The 16,514-nt window shown below is 36.9% G+C and overlaps 1 protein-coding gene across 3 annotated transcripts in view; it reads left to right on the forward strand.

The window, feature by feature from the left end:
- RPGR (retinitis pigmentosa GTPase regulator) overlaps window positions 1-16,514 on the forward strand; it is a 73,400-nt gene that overhangs the window by 18,124 nt on the left and 38,762 nt on the right. For all 3 annotated transcript variants that reach the window (XM_079122818.1, XM_079122819.1, XM_079122817.1), the window contains exons 9-14: window positions 1,460-1,584; window positions 2,855-3,040; window positions 3,989-4,148; window positions 9,616-9,713; window positions 10,071-10,136; window positions 12,506-13,432. In XM_079122818.1, the coding sequence (XP_078978944.1) occupies window positions 1,460-1,584; window positions 2,855-3,040; window positions 3,989-4,148; window positions 9,616-9,713; window positions 10,071-10,136; window positions 12,506-13,432 (1,562 nt within the window). The remainder of the gene's footprint in view (window positions 1-1,459; window positions 1,585-2,854; window positions 3,041-3,988; window positions 4,149-9,615; window positions 9,714-10,070; window positions 10,137-12,505; window positions 13,433-16,514) is intronic.

Raw genomic sequence — 16,514 nt, forward strand, 5'->3', positions numbered from 1 at the left:
TAAAGAAAGGAAATAGTAAGAATTAAAAGAGCTAACATACCTAAACACTAGTTATTGCTTATTTATACAAATCTATTTATTTCTGTAAATTAATTTTTGAATTTATTGCTTTACTGAACTGTTATTTATAGTCATTTTTTCAGTCAATTTTTATACATTTTTTAGTATGCAATCACTTTGCCTTTTTAAACCAGAAGTCCTAAATGTCATCTAATCATTTCCCAGTCTAAAACCATTCATTTGGCTTCTTATTGCCCTTAGAATTCAAAAATTATGATTATGATCTGAACTAATGGAACCCTCTGTGGTGTGGTTCTGTCTTACCTCCTCAGACTCATCTCGTACACTCTCCCCTTTGTGCTCTGGGCTTATTGGTTGCCTTCACCTTCTTGTCTTAGCCTCGTTTTCTCTTGATTCAGATGTTTCTACTTACTGCTGAGTCTTCCTAGAGAATTCTTCATTCCTTTCTTCTTCCAGCTAAACCCTAGTCATCCTTTCGATTTCAGTTTGAACACCTTCCCTATTCCTCAAACTCTGAGGGAATCCCTCTCTGCACACATATTGGTACCAGTTGATTCTGCTTCCATGGCACTTACTTCACTTGAGATGCAGTGTGTATGAAGGAGAGGCCTGAGAGGAGGGGCTGAAGTTCAGAATATCTGCTGTGGTAGCAGGCAAAATAGTTAACTGGAGAGAACTAATCATCATCAGCCCAGCTATAGATGAGACCCAGTTATTGGTATAGGGACTGGTCAGCATCATTGACTGGCTTATGGTAGTTCCTTAGGTAGCATTATACAGCCCAGGATACTAATTAATAAAAGAAATAGTTGGATTGATTTAAGTCAGTAGTTCTCTATCAGTGACAATTTTGTTCCCCCCAGGAGACACATGTGATGTCTGGAGAAATTTTTGATTGTCACAGCTGCAGAGGAGAGTTATTTTTCTGGCATGTAGTGGGGTAGCAGCTCGAAATGTGGTTAAATGCTCGGGACAGACTCTCACAACTGAGAATAATTCAGCCCAACTGTCAGTAGTGCTGAGGTTGAGAAACTGATCTATCAGTGATCTGAGGAAAAAATAAAATAGGTTATATGAGGACATAAGAGGTCAGAATACAAAGCATCTCTTTCTCCTTGAGAATATAATGTATATCACAAGATCTCATGCTGCATCACTGGTGCTCTATACAAATTTCTTGCACCAGAAGACTTCAACTTCACCAACCACCAGGGTTTAGTGATTTGTTTTCAGACTCTCTCTTGCCTATTGTTATGTGTAGGACCACAGAAATCAGAGTGTGTGGAAAAATCAATGGACCAGATTAAATTCAATGCAGAATTTGATGGGAAAATTATAACTGCAGTGTGAATTAATATATTCATCTGATCATAAATAGATGAATACAAGTAACACTTGTATAATTTGCCTTATTTATTTGTTTATTTTTGCATTTTAGATGTAGGCCTTATGTATACTTTTGGAGATGGCCGACATGGAAAATTAGGACTTGGACTGGAGAATTTTACCAATCAATTCTTTCCAACTTTGTGCTCTAACTTTTTGAGATTTACAGTTCATTTGGTAAGGTTATCATGCTCCCCTCCTTATATTTTTATATTCCTATGATTGAGTTTTTCAGTATTTCATAGATAATACTTTTATGTTTATATTAGAGACTATCATGGATATATCTACTCAATATAACTAGTTTTCTGAAAGCCAAATTTCAGACATTTATGCCACTTTAAAAATCTGTCCCTTTTCTAATTTTCCGCCTTCACATTTTCCTTTTTGTTGAAATTTTGACTCTTCTACTATATTTTCATATGTCTCTTGAAACACGGTAGTGTTCAGTAAATATTTGTGCAATTAAATGTTACTAAGACTCTCAAATCTTGTACAAGAGGAAATCTGATAATAAATGAAGAGGTTTGAAAATATGTTTTATTGACTAAATATTATTTGGATAAGAATATATGATTTTAGTTTCACATCACCATCACATAGTGTATCTTTATGGTTTCTAATACTTTTGCTAGTTAAGAGCTGTATAGACTTGTGAAAATTCTGTTTACTTGATAATAATTTTACTTCTCCAAAGATGCATCATCTCATACTATGGAACACTTCCATTTGTTGATTGGACAACCATTTAATCAAAGTCTGCTATGTGCAATATACTGGATTAAGTATTAGGAAGACAGAGTATTTAGTGATGAAGAAAATAACCAAATCCTCATTCATTATGCTTATAATCTTATAGGGATTATCGTTTCAAACAGTGGTAAATAAAAATGTCGATGAATTTTAAGTTTGAAAATATTATAAAAGAAAGGTATAGGCAAAACACTATAAAATGGCTAGAATCTGCGTATTAAAAATACTGGAGCTGGGTACAGTAGTTGCATGCCTGTAATCCCAGTGACTCAGGAGACTGAGGCAGAAGGATCACAAGTTTGAGGTCAGCCTGAGCAATTTAGCAAGACCCTGTGTCAGAATAAGAAGTACTTTTTTCCTCTATATTATATTAAATACAAAGTTAAATGGTGAATTAAACATGTTCTAATTTTCAATTGTGGTGTTTAAAGAATATATACTTTAATTCATATATATATATAATTCATACATGTGTTATGTACATGCACACTCGTGTGTGTGTGTGTGTGTGTGTGTGTGTGTGTAAAGGGAAAGAGAGAAGAGAGATTGAAAGAGAATTGATGAGTCAGTCAGTCTAGGAAGTCTACTGCATACCAATAAGTAACTTTCTTTTAGCTGATCTGATAATTGTTTAAAAGCTCATTTGTGTTTGATGCCAATGTTGATTATTTTTTCTGTGAATTTATGATTGCAGGTTGCCTGTGGTGGATGTCACATGCTAGTTTTTGCCACTCCACGGCTCAATATAGTAGGAGAAATTGAATTTGATGAAATAAGCGATTCTTCCTTACCTGCAGCTACTTCTCTGCCCTTCAGTGATCTGACCTCAGGAAATTTACTGCATAAAACTTTATCAGCACGTCTGCGGCGAAGAGAGCGGGTACAGTTGTGGCCTATTCTGTATAATATATAATATAGCACTGTGAAGAAAACATGAAGAAAAATCTATTTTCTTTATAAATCGAAGGCTCTTCTCAGATAAAATTGCTAATAAAGTGATTAGAACTGAAGATTTTGGACTTTTAAAGTGAGTTCAGAGTAAGCCATTAAAAGATACAAATTAGAAAATTCACATTATCATGGATAACCTTTGCTTGTAGACAGTGATAGTATACAAAGCATCCTTTTACAGGCCTTTCTTATCACCTCAGAGTGGATGCTACGTTGTTTTTTTTAACTTCATGTGATTCATCTTCTACTTTAACTTGTCTCCTGCTTTTTTCTATTATTGTAGTAATGGGATCTATCCATGTAACAGATTTTTAAGTGTACAATAAAATGTTATTAACATAGGCACAGTGCTTTGCTGTACAGCAGATGTCTAGGATTTAATCATCTTAATTACTGTTTCAGTGACACACTTTTTTTAAAAAATGAAAATGCCAGATATTTAAAGGAGACATTCCTCTTTGAAAATTATTTTAAGTTTTTAAATGTTTTCCTTTTGTAGTAAGTTAAACCTGACTTTTCCTTATGAAAAGGTATATATGAAAAGCTTGAGAAATATTCCATCCGTGTTTTGTAATTGTTATATCTCTTGGGCAATTTTTTATTTCTGTAAGAGAAGGCAGAGAAAACGCACACACATACATTTTTTTACCCAATATGTGAAAAACAGGCTTTCAGATTGACAATTTAGAGCAACTAAGATACAGAGACAACAGAACAAAACGTTTTTGATCCCTTGGAGATTATTAAGAAGTGAATATTATGGAATGTTGGCAGACTTTGAACTCTTCCTCTTAAATATTTTTAGCAACCACAGGAAACTTTATGCCAATGCTGTATATAATATCGTTGACAGTTATTTAACCTGCTTATTTTAAAGGAGAAATCCCCGGATTCTATTCACATGGTTCGAACACTACCTCCATTAGAGGAGCCTGCCTCCGTACCTTATTTTTCCTCCTCTTCAATCCCTTTCAATTTGCCTGAGGATTACCTCCCAGAGAAATCCACCTCTGACATCATGGAGCCACTGGATCCAGGTAATATTTGTCACTGTGCCTGCTGTTAGGAGAAATGTGCCTTTTATTCCTGTTGCTTTCAGGTTTTATTTTAAGATGTTTTCTCCAGTTCATTAAATTGTTTTGTCCCTAGTTAGATCCTGATATCATCCACCTGAACTCAAATCCAGGAATACCATTACAAATAGAAAGCACCGTCAGTGAACCTTGTAACCATAGTAGCATGTCTTTATAGAGTAATGGATAATATATATGCCACCTTTATATTACCTTCTATAAAACCTGAAGCAACTCCATGAAATAAGTGGGAATTATATTCTTTATTTTACAAATTAGGAAAGCTAGACCTGAAGAAATCAAGTGACTTGCCCAAGGTCACTCAGTTTATATGTGAAGTGGAAAGGGTTTAAATGCAGATCTTTTGAATCTATTTCAAGTTCTATACTTAAGCAGTGATGCATCATGATTAAATGCATGGAATATGGAGTTAAAATTGGTCTGCAGTTGCATGCTACCACTGACATTTACTAACTATGTGACTAAATCTAAGTCTCAGTTTCCTTATCATTTAAATAGTTTTAATGATGCCTACTTTAGAGAATGATTTTGATGATTAAGTGATATCAGGCATGTAAACACTTAGCATTGAGCTCAGCACCTCTAGAAACTCCTTAATAAATACACTTATGATTATTATTAACACCTTGGTCTTAGTGCCAATTAGGTATAGATTTCATGCTTTAAATTTTAATCTAACTCTTTCACTATTATATACCTGTTCCACATAATTGTGTTCATAGACATTGGGGTAACTTAGGAGTGTCTGTATGGTATTAGAGGGTGTGTGCTTGGATGATAGGGGCAGGACCAAGAGATCAGAGAAAGTAGTAGATTTGAAATTAAGAAGATAAACCTGACTGGGCTTGGTGGAACAGGCCTACAGGGAAGGCCTTCTGTGACTTGGGAAGCTGAATCAGGAGGTCCACAAGTTCAAGGCCAGACTCAGCAACTTTGCAAGGCTCTAAGCAACTTAGAGAGACCCTATCTCAAAAACTAAAAAGGGCTGGGATATGTAGCTCAGTGAAAGTGCCCCTGGGTTCAGTCCTCAGTACCAAAAAAGAAAAAAGATAAACCTGAGCTTCAGGAAATAAGAACCATGGCACATAGTTTTTAGTATGTTTCAGGTCTAGCATCTAGGCAGGACCTTGATAATGAACTGATTTCCTTCATCTGACCCACAACTTTTGTATGTTTTCTTTTTAGTCATGGATGGGAACAGTAGTTTATTTATTTTTATGTGGTGCTGAGGATTGAACCCAGTACCTCACATGTGCTAGATAAGTGCTGTACCACTGAACTACAACCCCAACCCCTATATGGTTGTTTTTGAAATAAGAATCAGTGTCAAGGCTGGGTGCAATGGCGCATGCCTCTCATCCCAGCAGATTGGGAGACTGAGGCAGGAGGATCACAAATTCAAAATGAGCTTCAGCAACTTAGCCATGTGCTAATCAGCTCAGTGAGACCCTGTCTCTAAATAAAATACAAAAAAAGGTGGGGATAAGGCTCAGTGGTTAAGTGCCCCTATGTTCAATCCCCAGTTTCCAAAAAAAAAAAAAAAAAATCTATGTCAAATGATGCTTTTCATTCCTAGACATGGAAAGTGTGGTAGATTCTGACAAGCACTATGTACATGTAAGAAAAGTATGTGGTTTGGGTAAAGTCATTTCCCACTTCAAGAGATTTAAATGTAAATATATACATAATTTTGTACCTAGATCAAAAGGAAAAATTTCCCCTTTTGTGACCGATAAAACTCTCTTGATAAGAAGTAGCTTATAATTTGTACTCAGTACATAATACGGCTTATTCTAAATCGTTTGAAGACTTTGTCTTTATAATGGAAGAAAATGGATCAGGGTAGGTCTTGCTGAGAAGGTGCCATTCATGCTATAAAACATAAAGGATAAGATATAGCCACATAAATTGACAGTGTGTACATTCCTGGCAGAGAAAATAAGAGGCAAAGAAAAGGAAAGACCAGTAGGGCTATAAAGTGAGGGAAAAGACAGAACAGGATGATGTTGGAGAAGAGAGTGAAAAACTATTCCTCAGCTTATATTCAGATTTGAATGGTTTTCTCTCTCTCTCTCTCTCTGTGTGTGTGTGTGTGTGTGTGTGTGTGTGTGTCCCTAGGGATTTAACCCAGGGGTACTTTACTGCTGAGTTACATCCCCAATCTTTTTTATTTTCTATTTTGAGATAGTGTCTCTCAGTTGCAGAGACTGGCCTCAAACTTTGATCCTATTGCCTCAACCTCCTTAGTACTGGGATTACAGGTGTGCACCACCATGTCTAGTTTGAATGATTTTAAGTACAATAGAAAGCAATTAGTGGTTTAAAGAGTGGACTGATGTGTTCCAATCCAGTTTATATTTTAAGATGATCACTTCTACCTCCATGCGGATTCTAGGGAAGCCAGATTAGAAGTTTAGAAGTAAGATAAATACTTGTCAGCCTTTTTTTTTTTTTTTTTTTTTTTTTTGCAAGAGATGGCAATGTGTGGACCAAGGTCTTTGCAGTGGAGATGATTTTAAATACGTTTCAGACATATAACCAACCAGACTTGCTTATCTTATTAACAGATTACACATAGCGGTGAAGTAAATGGAAGAATTAAGGGTTGTTCTTAAGCAATAGGATGGTGGACAATTTGAGGAAGAAATTTAAGAATTGAACCTGAGTTATCTATGAGACATGAAAGTGGAAATATTAAGCAGGCAGTTGAAAAATACAAGCCTAAAGTTCAGAAAAGAGCTCTGAACTAGTGATGAAATTTGGAAACCATCAGTAGAGAAATGCTATTTAAAATCCACATAGTTGGTAAAACCAACTATTAGAGAGTACAGTCAGAAGAGAAAAGGGACCAGGATATATAGTCCTAATAACATTTACCTTTCTCAGTCTTATCTGTCAGTAAGGGAGGAGGGAAATTAGGAAAGAGTAGAGGCATGAATACACAGCTATGATCAAAGATCAAGGGAAAAGAGTTCAAAGAAACATCCAGTGCATTTGGTATCCTGGAGATTACTGGTGACCTCATCAAAGAGCAGTTCCAGGGAAAGATCACAGAAGCCAGAGTGATAAGTATTAAAGCATGAATAGGGAATGAGGAAGTGAAGAGGATATAGATGGTGTAGATCATTATTTTGCCTGTTCAGTTATGAGGTAGTCCATAAGACTAGGCTAGCAGCTAAAAGGAACTGTGGATTAAATGGGAAATATTGGAACACATTTGTATACCTGTAGTCAGGAGAGCTTGGTAGCCCTAGGAGACAGAATGCAAAACTCTTGGAAGACAAGAAAGGCTGGCATGCAGAGCAGTCTTTGGTAACAGGAAAGACATTTTACATTAACAGAAAGTGAGAAGTTGGGTACAAATTTAGGTAATGGTATATGTTTGTTGGTGAGAAGCTCAAGCACATCATGTCTAATGACTTTTCTTTCTCAGTCTGAGACAAAGCCATCAGCTTATTAAACTACTCTATTTTCTAAACTTATATTTTCTTCCCTCCAATATACCCTGTGTAACACTTTTCACATTAATCTCCCTTAAGTCCAGTTCAGTTCCCATCTGCTCCACTGTCTTCAAAGGATCCCTGGTATTTATGAAAATAAATGTTCGCTTACAACTTCAACTGCTTTTCTTTCTCTCCCAGTAATATTTTTTCTTATAACCTTCATTTATATCAGTAGTCTGCAAACTATGACCCGTGGGCCAAATCTAGCCAGCCACCTGTTTTTGATAATAAACTTTTATTAGAACCCATTCATACCCATTCCTTCATGTGTTGTCTATGGCTGTTTTCATTCTACAATGTCAGAGGTTAAATTAGGAGAGAGACTATGTGGCTCACAAATTCTAAAATATTTACCATATGGCCTTTTAGAGAAAAAAACTTGAAACCCCTGACTTTGACCAAACTGAGCAATTCAGAGTATGACTTACTGGAAATAACATGGGCTGTGGAGTTAGACAGACCTGAGATTAACATTGGGTACCAGAATGGTCAATGAAGTATACTTTTCTCATTTGTAAAATGAGGATGTATGTTTAACTTTTCTTGTTGTCATAGGATTAATCCAACACATAAAAAAGTGTATGTTCCTAGGACATAGGAAGCCTTCAACACAAGCTGCTTTCTTCTGTCCTTCTCTTCCTACTCCTTTGCTTTATTAGGAATGGACTTCATTTTATTCCCTTTTCATCTCTATCTCTGCCTACCTCTTAGAACACTACCCATCCTTCCATGCATCTCCTTAGTACTATTCCTGATTCCCAACATTCATGTGTGATTTCTCTTTCCTCTATGTTGTTATTATATTCCCTTGCTAATTGCTACTTCTTAATGAACTTACAGTCTATGTTGTAAACCTTAAATATAGATAATGACAACAAAAGAATTAGCAGTTATTTAAGATGTTATTTCTGCATATTACCATACATGGAACACACACAAAATGAGTACTTAATCATTCACTTGAATGGATGTAAAATGGAGAGATCAGTGTGGTCTGGCATTTGTAGTTAAGACTTCATTAGGAAACTCCCCTCAAATAAATGGACAGGTGATACAAAAGGATATAATGAGAAATTTTAGAAAAATGTAAGGTCAAATAGAGTGTATGACTTTTAATTTTCTGCTTTATGATGTAATAACCTGCCATTTTCTGTGAAAGGTGCTTGAGGTAGTTATTTGTTGGTACATTTTAAAATGACCATAAAACTTAGCAAGTTAAAATGACAAACACTGTTTCACATAGTTTCTGAGAGTCAAGAATCTAGGAGCATAGGTAGTTCTGGCTCAGTTTCACTCATGGGGTTAAAGTTACACTGTCATATAGGGCTGCAGTTATCTGAAGCTCTGAATTTCCAGCTCATTCATGTGGCCATTAGCAGAGGGCTTCCTGTCCTCATCGCATAGGCTTCTCTGTAGAGATGCTCACAACGTGGCTTCCTCCAGAGCAGATGATCCAAAAGAGAGACAATGCATGCACAAAGACAGGAGCTAGAATGACATCACAGTTATGTCTGCTTTATTTAATTGGCCATACCTGATATGATGGATAGGTGAACTACACTGGGGTAAGAAGCCAGAGGATGTAGATGATCGGGACTCTTCTTGGGACTTGCACCCAGTGCTCAATATGTGGGTAGTATCTATCCCAAAGGAACAGTATTTACCTGTCCATATAAATGATGTGGTTATTATCAAATTGGTGTCAAAGTTTTTAAACCTTGAAAAAGGGATTTTAAAACACATTATCACTGTGGATGAGTTCTATTCAGCTCCCCTAAAATGAGATCAAACGACCTTTGATAAAATTGTACCCATACATTGTATTACAGAATGATTTGTTTTCTGTCTAGTTGCTTTTCATATTTCTATTGAAATCTGGATTTCCTTTTTCCCTTTTAATCATTCAGACTTATCTCAAGATAATGTGACTAAAGAGAAAGAGACAGAAAATTCTTCAGCAGCAGATTCAGAAAGCCTTGGAGAAACTACTGATATCTTAAATATGGTAATGATTCTGTATCTATCTAGATACAAGTTTGGTGTAAGTTTTGATTCATGTGTTTTCTATATTCTCATGCTTTGGTTTTTGCCAATTTTAAGCAACCTTATTGGTTAAAAATTAGCAAACAAAGTATAATTAACATGATGAAAAACATTTCTATTCTCACATCATTAATATAGCAATTGAGAGATTATATTACTATATGAACCGTTTGTGTTCATTTTACTTGTGTGTGTATGTGTATATATATGTGTGTGTGTGTGTGTATTTAGAATGCATGCATGTATAATCATATATATAGCCTACATTAGCCTACATATAGCCTATATTTTTGAGAACATATAACTTTTTTTATTTCAGACACACATGATGAGCCTGAGTTCCAATGACAAGTCATTAACATTTTCGCCAATTCAGAAACAAAAGGTATAATATAGAAAATTGTTTCTAATATGGTGGATAAGAACAATTTAAAGTTATTTTACTTTGAAAAGTTTCTGGGAAGAACACAAGAAAGGTAAGTATTCACTTATTTAAGAATTTAAAGGACAGAGGAGCACAATGTAGATGACATCCATTTGTTTGTTCTGTTGGTATGTATTTATTTTCTGTGATGCAGCCAGAGTGCTAGAATTTCACTCTTGAAATTTTCTCCTTGGAGTTACTAACTTAAGTTTTGATAGTTATATTTTCTTCTGTCTAGCAATAGTGCATAATTGTAGTTCTTATTTATAGGAGGCTACTGTTTATCAGAGTGGCTCTCTGACTTTGGTTGAGTATGACTTTGAATGAGTTACTGCTGACTTTACTGGGTGATATTAACATTTTTTCTAGGTCTGATATTTTCTGATTTTAGTGAAAATATTTGGTAATAACTTTCAGTTTTTGGATTGGTCTTTAATTTGTCAAGGAGCGGATAGCATAAAACATGATTAAAATAAATATTTGGAAATTAATCAAAGACTATTCGTGGGTGAAAGAGAGACCTTTAATGAATAACAAATAGCAAAAGAAAGGAGTAGTCTAGGTTTCCACAACCCTGGAGAAATAAAAGCCTTCCCTTAAATTATTTGCTTTTCCTGGCTTTATAAGCACCAGTGGGATAAAAGGATGAGGCGTTTGGGGATTAAGAAAATAAAGCCGAGAAATTCTAGTGCTTTTGCCACATTAAGATAAAAATTCTTCAAACCATAGCCACTGAAATGAAACAAAATCTTGCTAAATCATAAAAAGTTAGAGCCAGTCCTCATTAGACTTATGTATATCAGTGAGAGTCATGGTGAATAACAGTATGCCTTTGACTATGGGAGTGCCATTCTCCCACCACAGCTGTGGAAGCTTAATGAATATTAACTGCTTTAGTTACTGACTATACTTCCATCTTTCCTGTTTCCTTCCTCTGCTCTTATACTGGGCTTTGCCTCTCCTGGGCTGCCTTATTGTTCTGGGAAAAGAAAGGCCACATACATTTAGAAATCAGTTCTGACTGTTGGGCTTTTTTCTCTTAGGGTTCTGGAAAGAACTTTCAAATTTTAGCCCTTTGAAAATGATAGACCTAGAACAAATAGAAGAGGAAAGCACTTCCTTTTAAGCTGATATGTATTTTGTACTTAGTCCTTTTAAGTTTAGGCTCCACCAGGCCTGCTTTAGTGAGTAAAAAAATATTTGTTATACCATTTCTCTATATCAGTCTGTTAATTTGTAACTTGTCCTGGTTCAATAATTTCTTTGGCAAACCTCGAACCTCTTCCTATGCCTTAACACTCATTACAATCTATAAAATTTGATTTTGTGAACTTTTACCATTCAGAGATCCAAATTTATCAGATATTTGAATCCATTAGGTTGTAGAATTTAGGCCAACAATTTGGTTTTGCCATATTTTGTTCAGGAAATTATTTTCATATTGTTGATATATTATTCAAATCTCAATGTTTGATTTCATAGTTTTCACCTAAATCTTATATTTTGCCCTAAGTATTTTTTCTTTTTAGTGATTTTTCTCATGTTTAAAAATTATTTTAAAGAATTTAATAGGGTGTAAATTTTGAAAACCCATATGAAGATTTTACTTAAGAAAGAAAAACACTTTTATTAGCATATAAATAAAAAAAGATTTCATGTGCAGTTTTTTTTGTTGTTGTTTTGTTTTGTTTTTTTCTTTTTTTGTGGTGCTGGGGATCGAACTCAGGGCCTTGTGCTTGCGAGGTAAGCACTCTACCAGCTGAGCTATCTCCCCAACCCCTCATGTGCAGTTTTCATTCCTGTTTTTTTCTTCAAGAAATAAGCTATTCATTTTTTCAATTTTAAAAATTTTCATATTTTGATTTCTTTAATTTTGTGGATTTAATGAACTCAAAATACTAATCAAAATTCGAAAATTGTTAGAGAAGGTAGAAAAATTATACTGAAATGATACATGCAAGTGCAGCATAAAATTTTAAACAGCATCTTGCAAAATCAGTCTGGAAATGTCATAATGTAAGAATTGATTCCAATTGAGAAAAAGGGCAGATAATAAATATTGATGGTGTTGTGATTGACAAAATTAAGGCAGATGATTAAAATTGAAAGTTAAACACAGATACATGTTACTAAGTCAAAATTAGATGTACTACAGATCTAGAAAGTGGCATAAGTTATCTCTAAAGAAAGTAAAACTTCAGCAAAATATCTGGTAACAGTGGACATTTTTATTCTACTTTTAAAAATGTAAAATCTTGGCAGTAATTTGTAGCAGATAAGTTACCATTGTCAACTAATAGCAGTATGATGATTACTTCAAAAATTTACAGAAACAAGAAGCAGTTGAGAAACTGATTCAGCATGCAGCTTGTACTGAAAATGATGATGATAGTAATGAATATGAATATGAAGAGGTCTCAAAAATGAAAGAAGGGAAAGCATGTAAGAAACAGGTAGTTCAAGGGATCTTCATGATGCAAGCAGCTGAGACTATGGAAACATTTTCAGATGAGGAAGTAGATAATGACTCAGACCAGGAGGAGCCTCAGGCCAACACTGATGAAAAGGGTTTACAAAAAGAGATATTTAGACATGAAAGTAAAAGTGATGTTGATGAACTCGATACTAAGGAAATAGAAAAGGAAAGTGATGGAGAAGAAATAGTCTCTGAGAAGAATACCGAGCTGATGGAAATGGCAGGCCTGAAAGATATAAGAGAAAGAGAAGAGAATATAGAATGTTTACCGTATGATACATTCTTTGATGACTTACCACAAAAAGACCTGAATATTGAGGATGAAGAAAATGAAGGTTTTTCTCAGGAAGGGAATAGGCAGCAAGATATGATCTTTGACCCTGAAAGAGAATTGATAGAAGAACCAGACAGTTACATGAAATGTGAAAGCCAGAGACAGAAGGGTAAAGCCGACAGATTCCAGCAGCCCAAGTCAATAGAATTTGGTAGTGAAGAGAAAGATGATGAAGTGGAAAGTGATCATCACATGTGGTTCAGCAGAAAGTTTGTCGAACAAGGAATTGACACTGAACCCAGAATATCCAGATTCATGACAAAGTATGATTTTAAGTGTGACCAGTTGTCAGAGATACCAGAGGAGCAGGAAGGAGCAGAGGATTCGGAAGGAAGTGGCATAGAGGAGCAAGTGGTAGAGGCACATAAGGAAAATGTGGAGGTGGAAGGAGAAACAAAGGAGGAGGAAGCAGAAACCCTGTCAGATGACTTTTCAGACAGAGCAGAGGTGAGTGAAGGCAAGGAAAAGGCAGAGGATGGGACCGAAGGTAAAGGGGACCAAATCTGTGAGGAGGGTAGTTCAGAAGTGGAACAATGGCAAGGGAAGGAAGAAGGGGAGAAACGGGATGAAGAACAGAGGAAAAAGGAGAGGGACAAAGACCACCAGGAAGAAAGAAACCAAGAGATGGAGGAAGGAGAAGGGGAGGAGCAAGAAGAGGAGGAAAAGGACGAGGAGCAAGAAGATGAGGAGAGGGAGGAGGAGCCAGGAGAGCAGGAGGAAAGGGAGGAGGAGCCAGGAGAGCAGGAGGAGGAGCAGGAGGAAAGGGAGGAGGAGCCAGGAGAGCAAGAGGAAAGAGAGGAGGAGCCAGGAGAGCAGGAGGAAAGGGAGGAGGAGCCAGGAGAGCAAGAGGAAAGAGAGGAGGAGCCAGGAGAGCAGGAGGAAAGGGAGGAGGAGCCAGGAGAGCAGGAGGAGGAGCAGGAGGAAAGGGAGGAGGAGCCAGGAGAGCAGGAGGAGGAGCAGGAGGAAAGGGAGGAGGAGCCAGGAGAGCAAGAGGAAAGAGAGGAGGAGCCAGGAGAGCAGGAGGAAAGAGAGGAGGAGCCAGGAGAGCAGGAGGAAAGGGAGGAGGAGCAAGGAGAGCAGGAGGAGGAGCAGGAGGAAAGGGAGGAGGAGCCAGGAGAGCAGGAGGGAGAGAATAAAGAGAGAGAGGGAAAAGAAAGAGAAGAGGGAGAGGGAAAAGAAGGAGAAGAGGAAGAAGAAAGTGAAGAGGAAGGAGAAAGTGGTAAGGAGAAAGGAGATGGGGGAAAGGAGAAAGAAGGAGAGAAGGGAGGGGAGGAAAGAAATAGAGAGAAAGAGGACGAGAAAGAAGAGGAAGGAGATGGAGAAACAGAGGAGGGAGAGAGGGGAAAGAAGGAAGGAAAGGGGGAAGAGGAAGAAGGGGAAAACGAAGGAGAGGGGGAAGAGGAAGGAGAAGGGGAAGAGGAAGACGGAGAGGGGGAAGAGGAGCAAGGTGAAGAGGAAGGAGAAGAGGAAAATGAGGAAGGAGATGGGGAAGAGGAAGAAGGAGAGGGGAAAGAGGAGCAAGGTGAAGGGGAAGAACAAGAAAATGAGGAAGGAGAGGAGGAAGAAGAGGAAGGAGAAGAGGAAAATGAGGAAGGAGAGGGAGAAGAGGAAGGTGAAGAAGGAGAGCGGGAAGAGGAGGAAGGAGAAGAGGAAGGTGAAGGAGAGTGGGAAGAGGAGGAAGGAGAAGAGGAAGGTGAAGGAGAGTGGGAAGAGGAGGAAGGAGAAGAGGAAAATGAGGGAGAGGGAGATGAGGAAGGTGAAGAGGAAGGAGAGGGGGAAGAGGAAGGTGAAGAGGAAGGAGAGGGGGAAGAGGAAGGTGAAGATGAGAGGGAAGAGGAAGAAGGAGAGGAAGAAAATGAGGAAGGAGAGAGGGAAGAGGAAGAAGGTGAAAAGGAAGGAGAAGGAGAAAGTGAGGAAGAAGAGGGGGAAGAGGAGGGAGAAGAGGAAGGAGAAGGGGAAAATGAAGAAGGAAAGGGTGAAGAGGAACTAGAGGCAGAAGAGGAAGGAGAGGGAGGAGAAGAAGAAGGGGAGGAAAGGGAAAGGAAGGAGAGGAAAGGGGAGAAAAACAGGAGGAATGGAGAAGAGGAGGAGGAAGAAGAGGTAGACAATGAGGAAAAAGAGGGGAAATACCAGGGGATGGATGAAAAAGAGAAGGAAAGTCAGGGTAACAGAGAAGAATCAAAAAGAGAGAGCAAAATAAAAGGATCTATGAAATGTGACAGACATAGAACATACCAAAAAAAGCCTATGACTAACCCACAAGGAAAGGGGAAAGAGCACAGGTTCAAAATGTCAGTGCAGTCGAAACAACTTTCAGAGAATGGGCCACCAGGTTCCAAAAAATTCTGGAATAATGTGTTACCACATTATTTGGAATTGAAGTGATAGACTTCAAATTTGACCTCCTTGTGGCCAGTCAAATCATTTGAACACCTTGCATGTAATTGGCACTCATTTTACTAAACTGATTTTGTACTGTAGTTATTTTACATATGGTAAAGAAGCAACTGATGAAGGTTGTGTTAAGGGGTCAAAGGCAGCAGGAGGCACTGCAAAATTGGTTCCTCATAAACTGGCATCTCATTGTATTTTTGCCCCAAATTATAAATTTATAACCAGAAAATATTAAAACACCATAACAGATAATTGACATTGTATTTTCAACATTAAGTCAGATTTAGGAAATAGAAATATACTATAAGAGTATTTTGTTTGTATATATAATCAATCTATTTAAAAAAGCACAGATCCTTAAGGGCTATCAGAATTTCTGAGTTCTTATAAATATGTTAGCACACTTTTTCAGTCTTTGTCTACAAAGTGACAGCTATGTTCAGGGCTTACATCCTAATTGATCTCTCTAGTGGCAGGATGTCTAATGAAATGAAGATTTATTTAAATGTATAATCTGAATGTATGTATGTTTATCAGATGGGCAGAGTTACTCAGTAAGCCCCAGTTTCCTCATTCATGAAACAGAGTGGATGAGACAATATAATTATAGTCCCTTCTAATTCTTAACCTTCTTTCCATTCTGACAGACTGATTTGCTCTATCATTTTTGTTATTTGTATAAGTTTTTAAGGAAAAAATACTTTAAAATTAACTTAATTTTTAAAAACTACTGTTTTCTACTCTTACCAAGTTTTGATGGCTTTAATGTCTCTTGTCTTCTGTAATTCTGTATTTCTAAACTCTAACTGTACTGTCAGAACCTTCAAACCCAGTTTCTGTCATGTGCCTTTGATGTATTCTTCATTGACTATTCTGTAATTCTCAGTATGTCTATTACATGTCAGAATGTTACCAGTAAAATAAAGATTAAATGTGTACAGTCAGTAATTGTGTGTGAAAAGAAACTGTCTAGTATTAGATATTGAATTTTAGAGAGGCTAGATTTCCACTAGAGTAATTTCAATCTTCTCATAAATTTTCAATCTATATAATGCAGTTAGTTTGTTTGTTGTGTATTCATTGCTGCCTTTTCAACTAATTTCCTTTCCCAGTCACTTCCATATTTTTGACATGA

The sequence above is a fragment of the Sciurus vulgaris genome (genome assembly GCF_902686455.1).
Source record: "Sciurus vulgaris genome assembly, chromosome: X".
Classification (NCBI taxonomy): domain Eukaryota; kingdom Metazoa; phylum Chordata; class Mammalia; order Rodentia; family Sciuridae; genus Sciurus; species Sciurus vulgaris.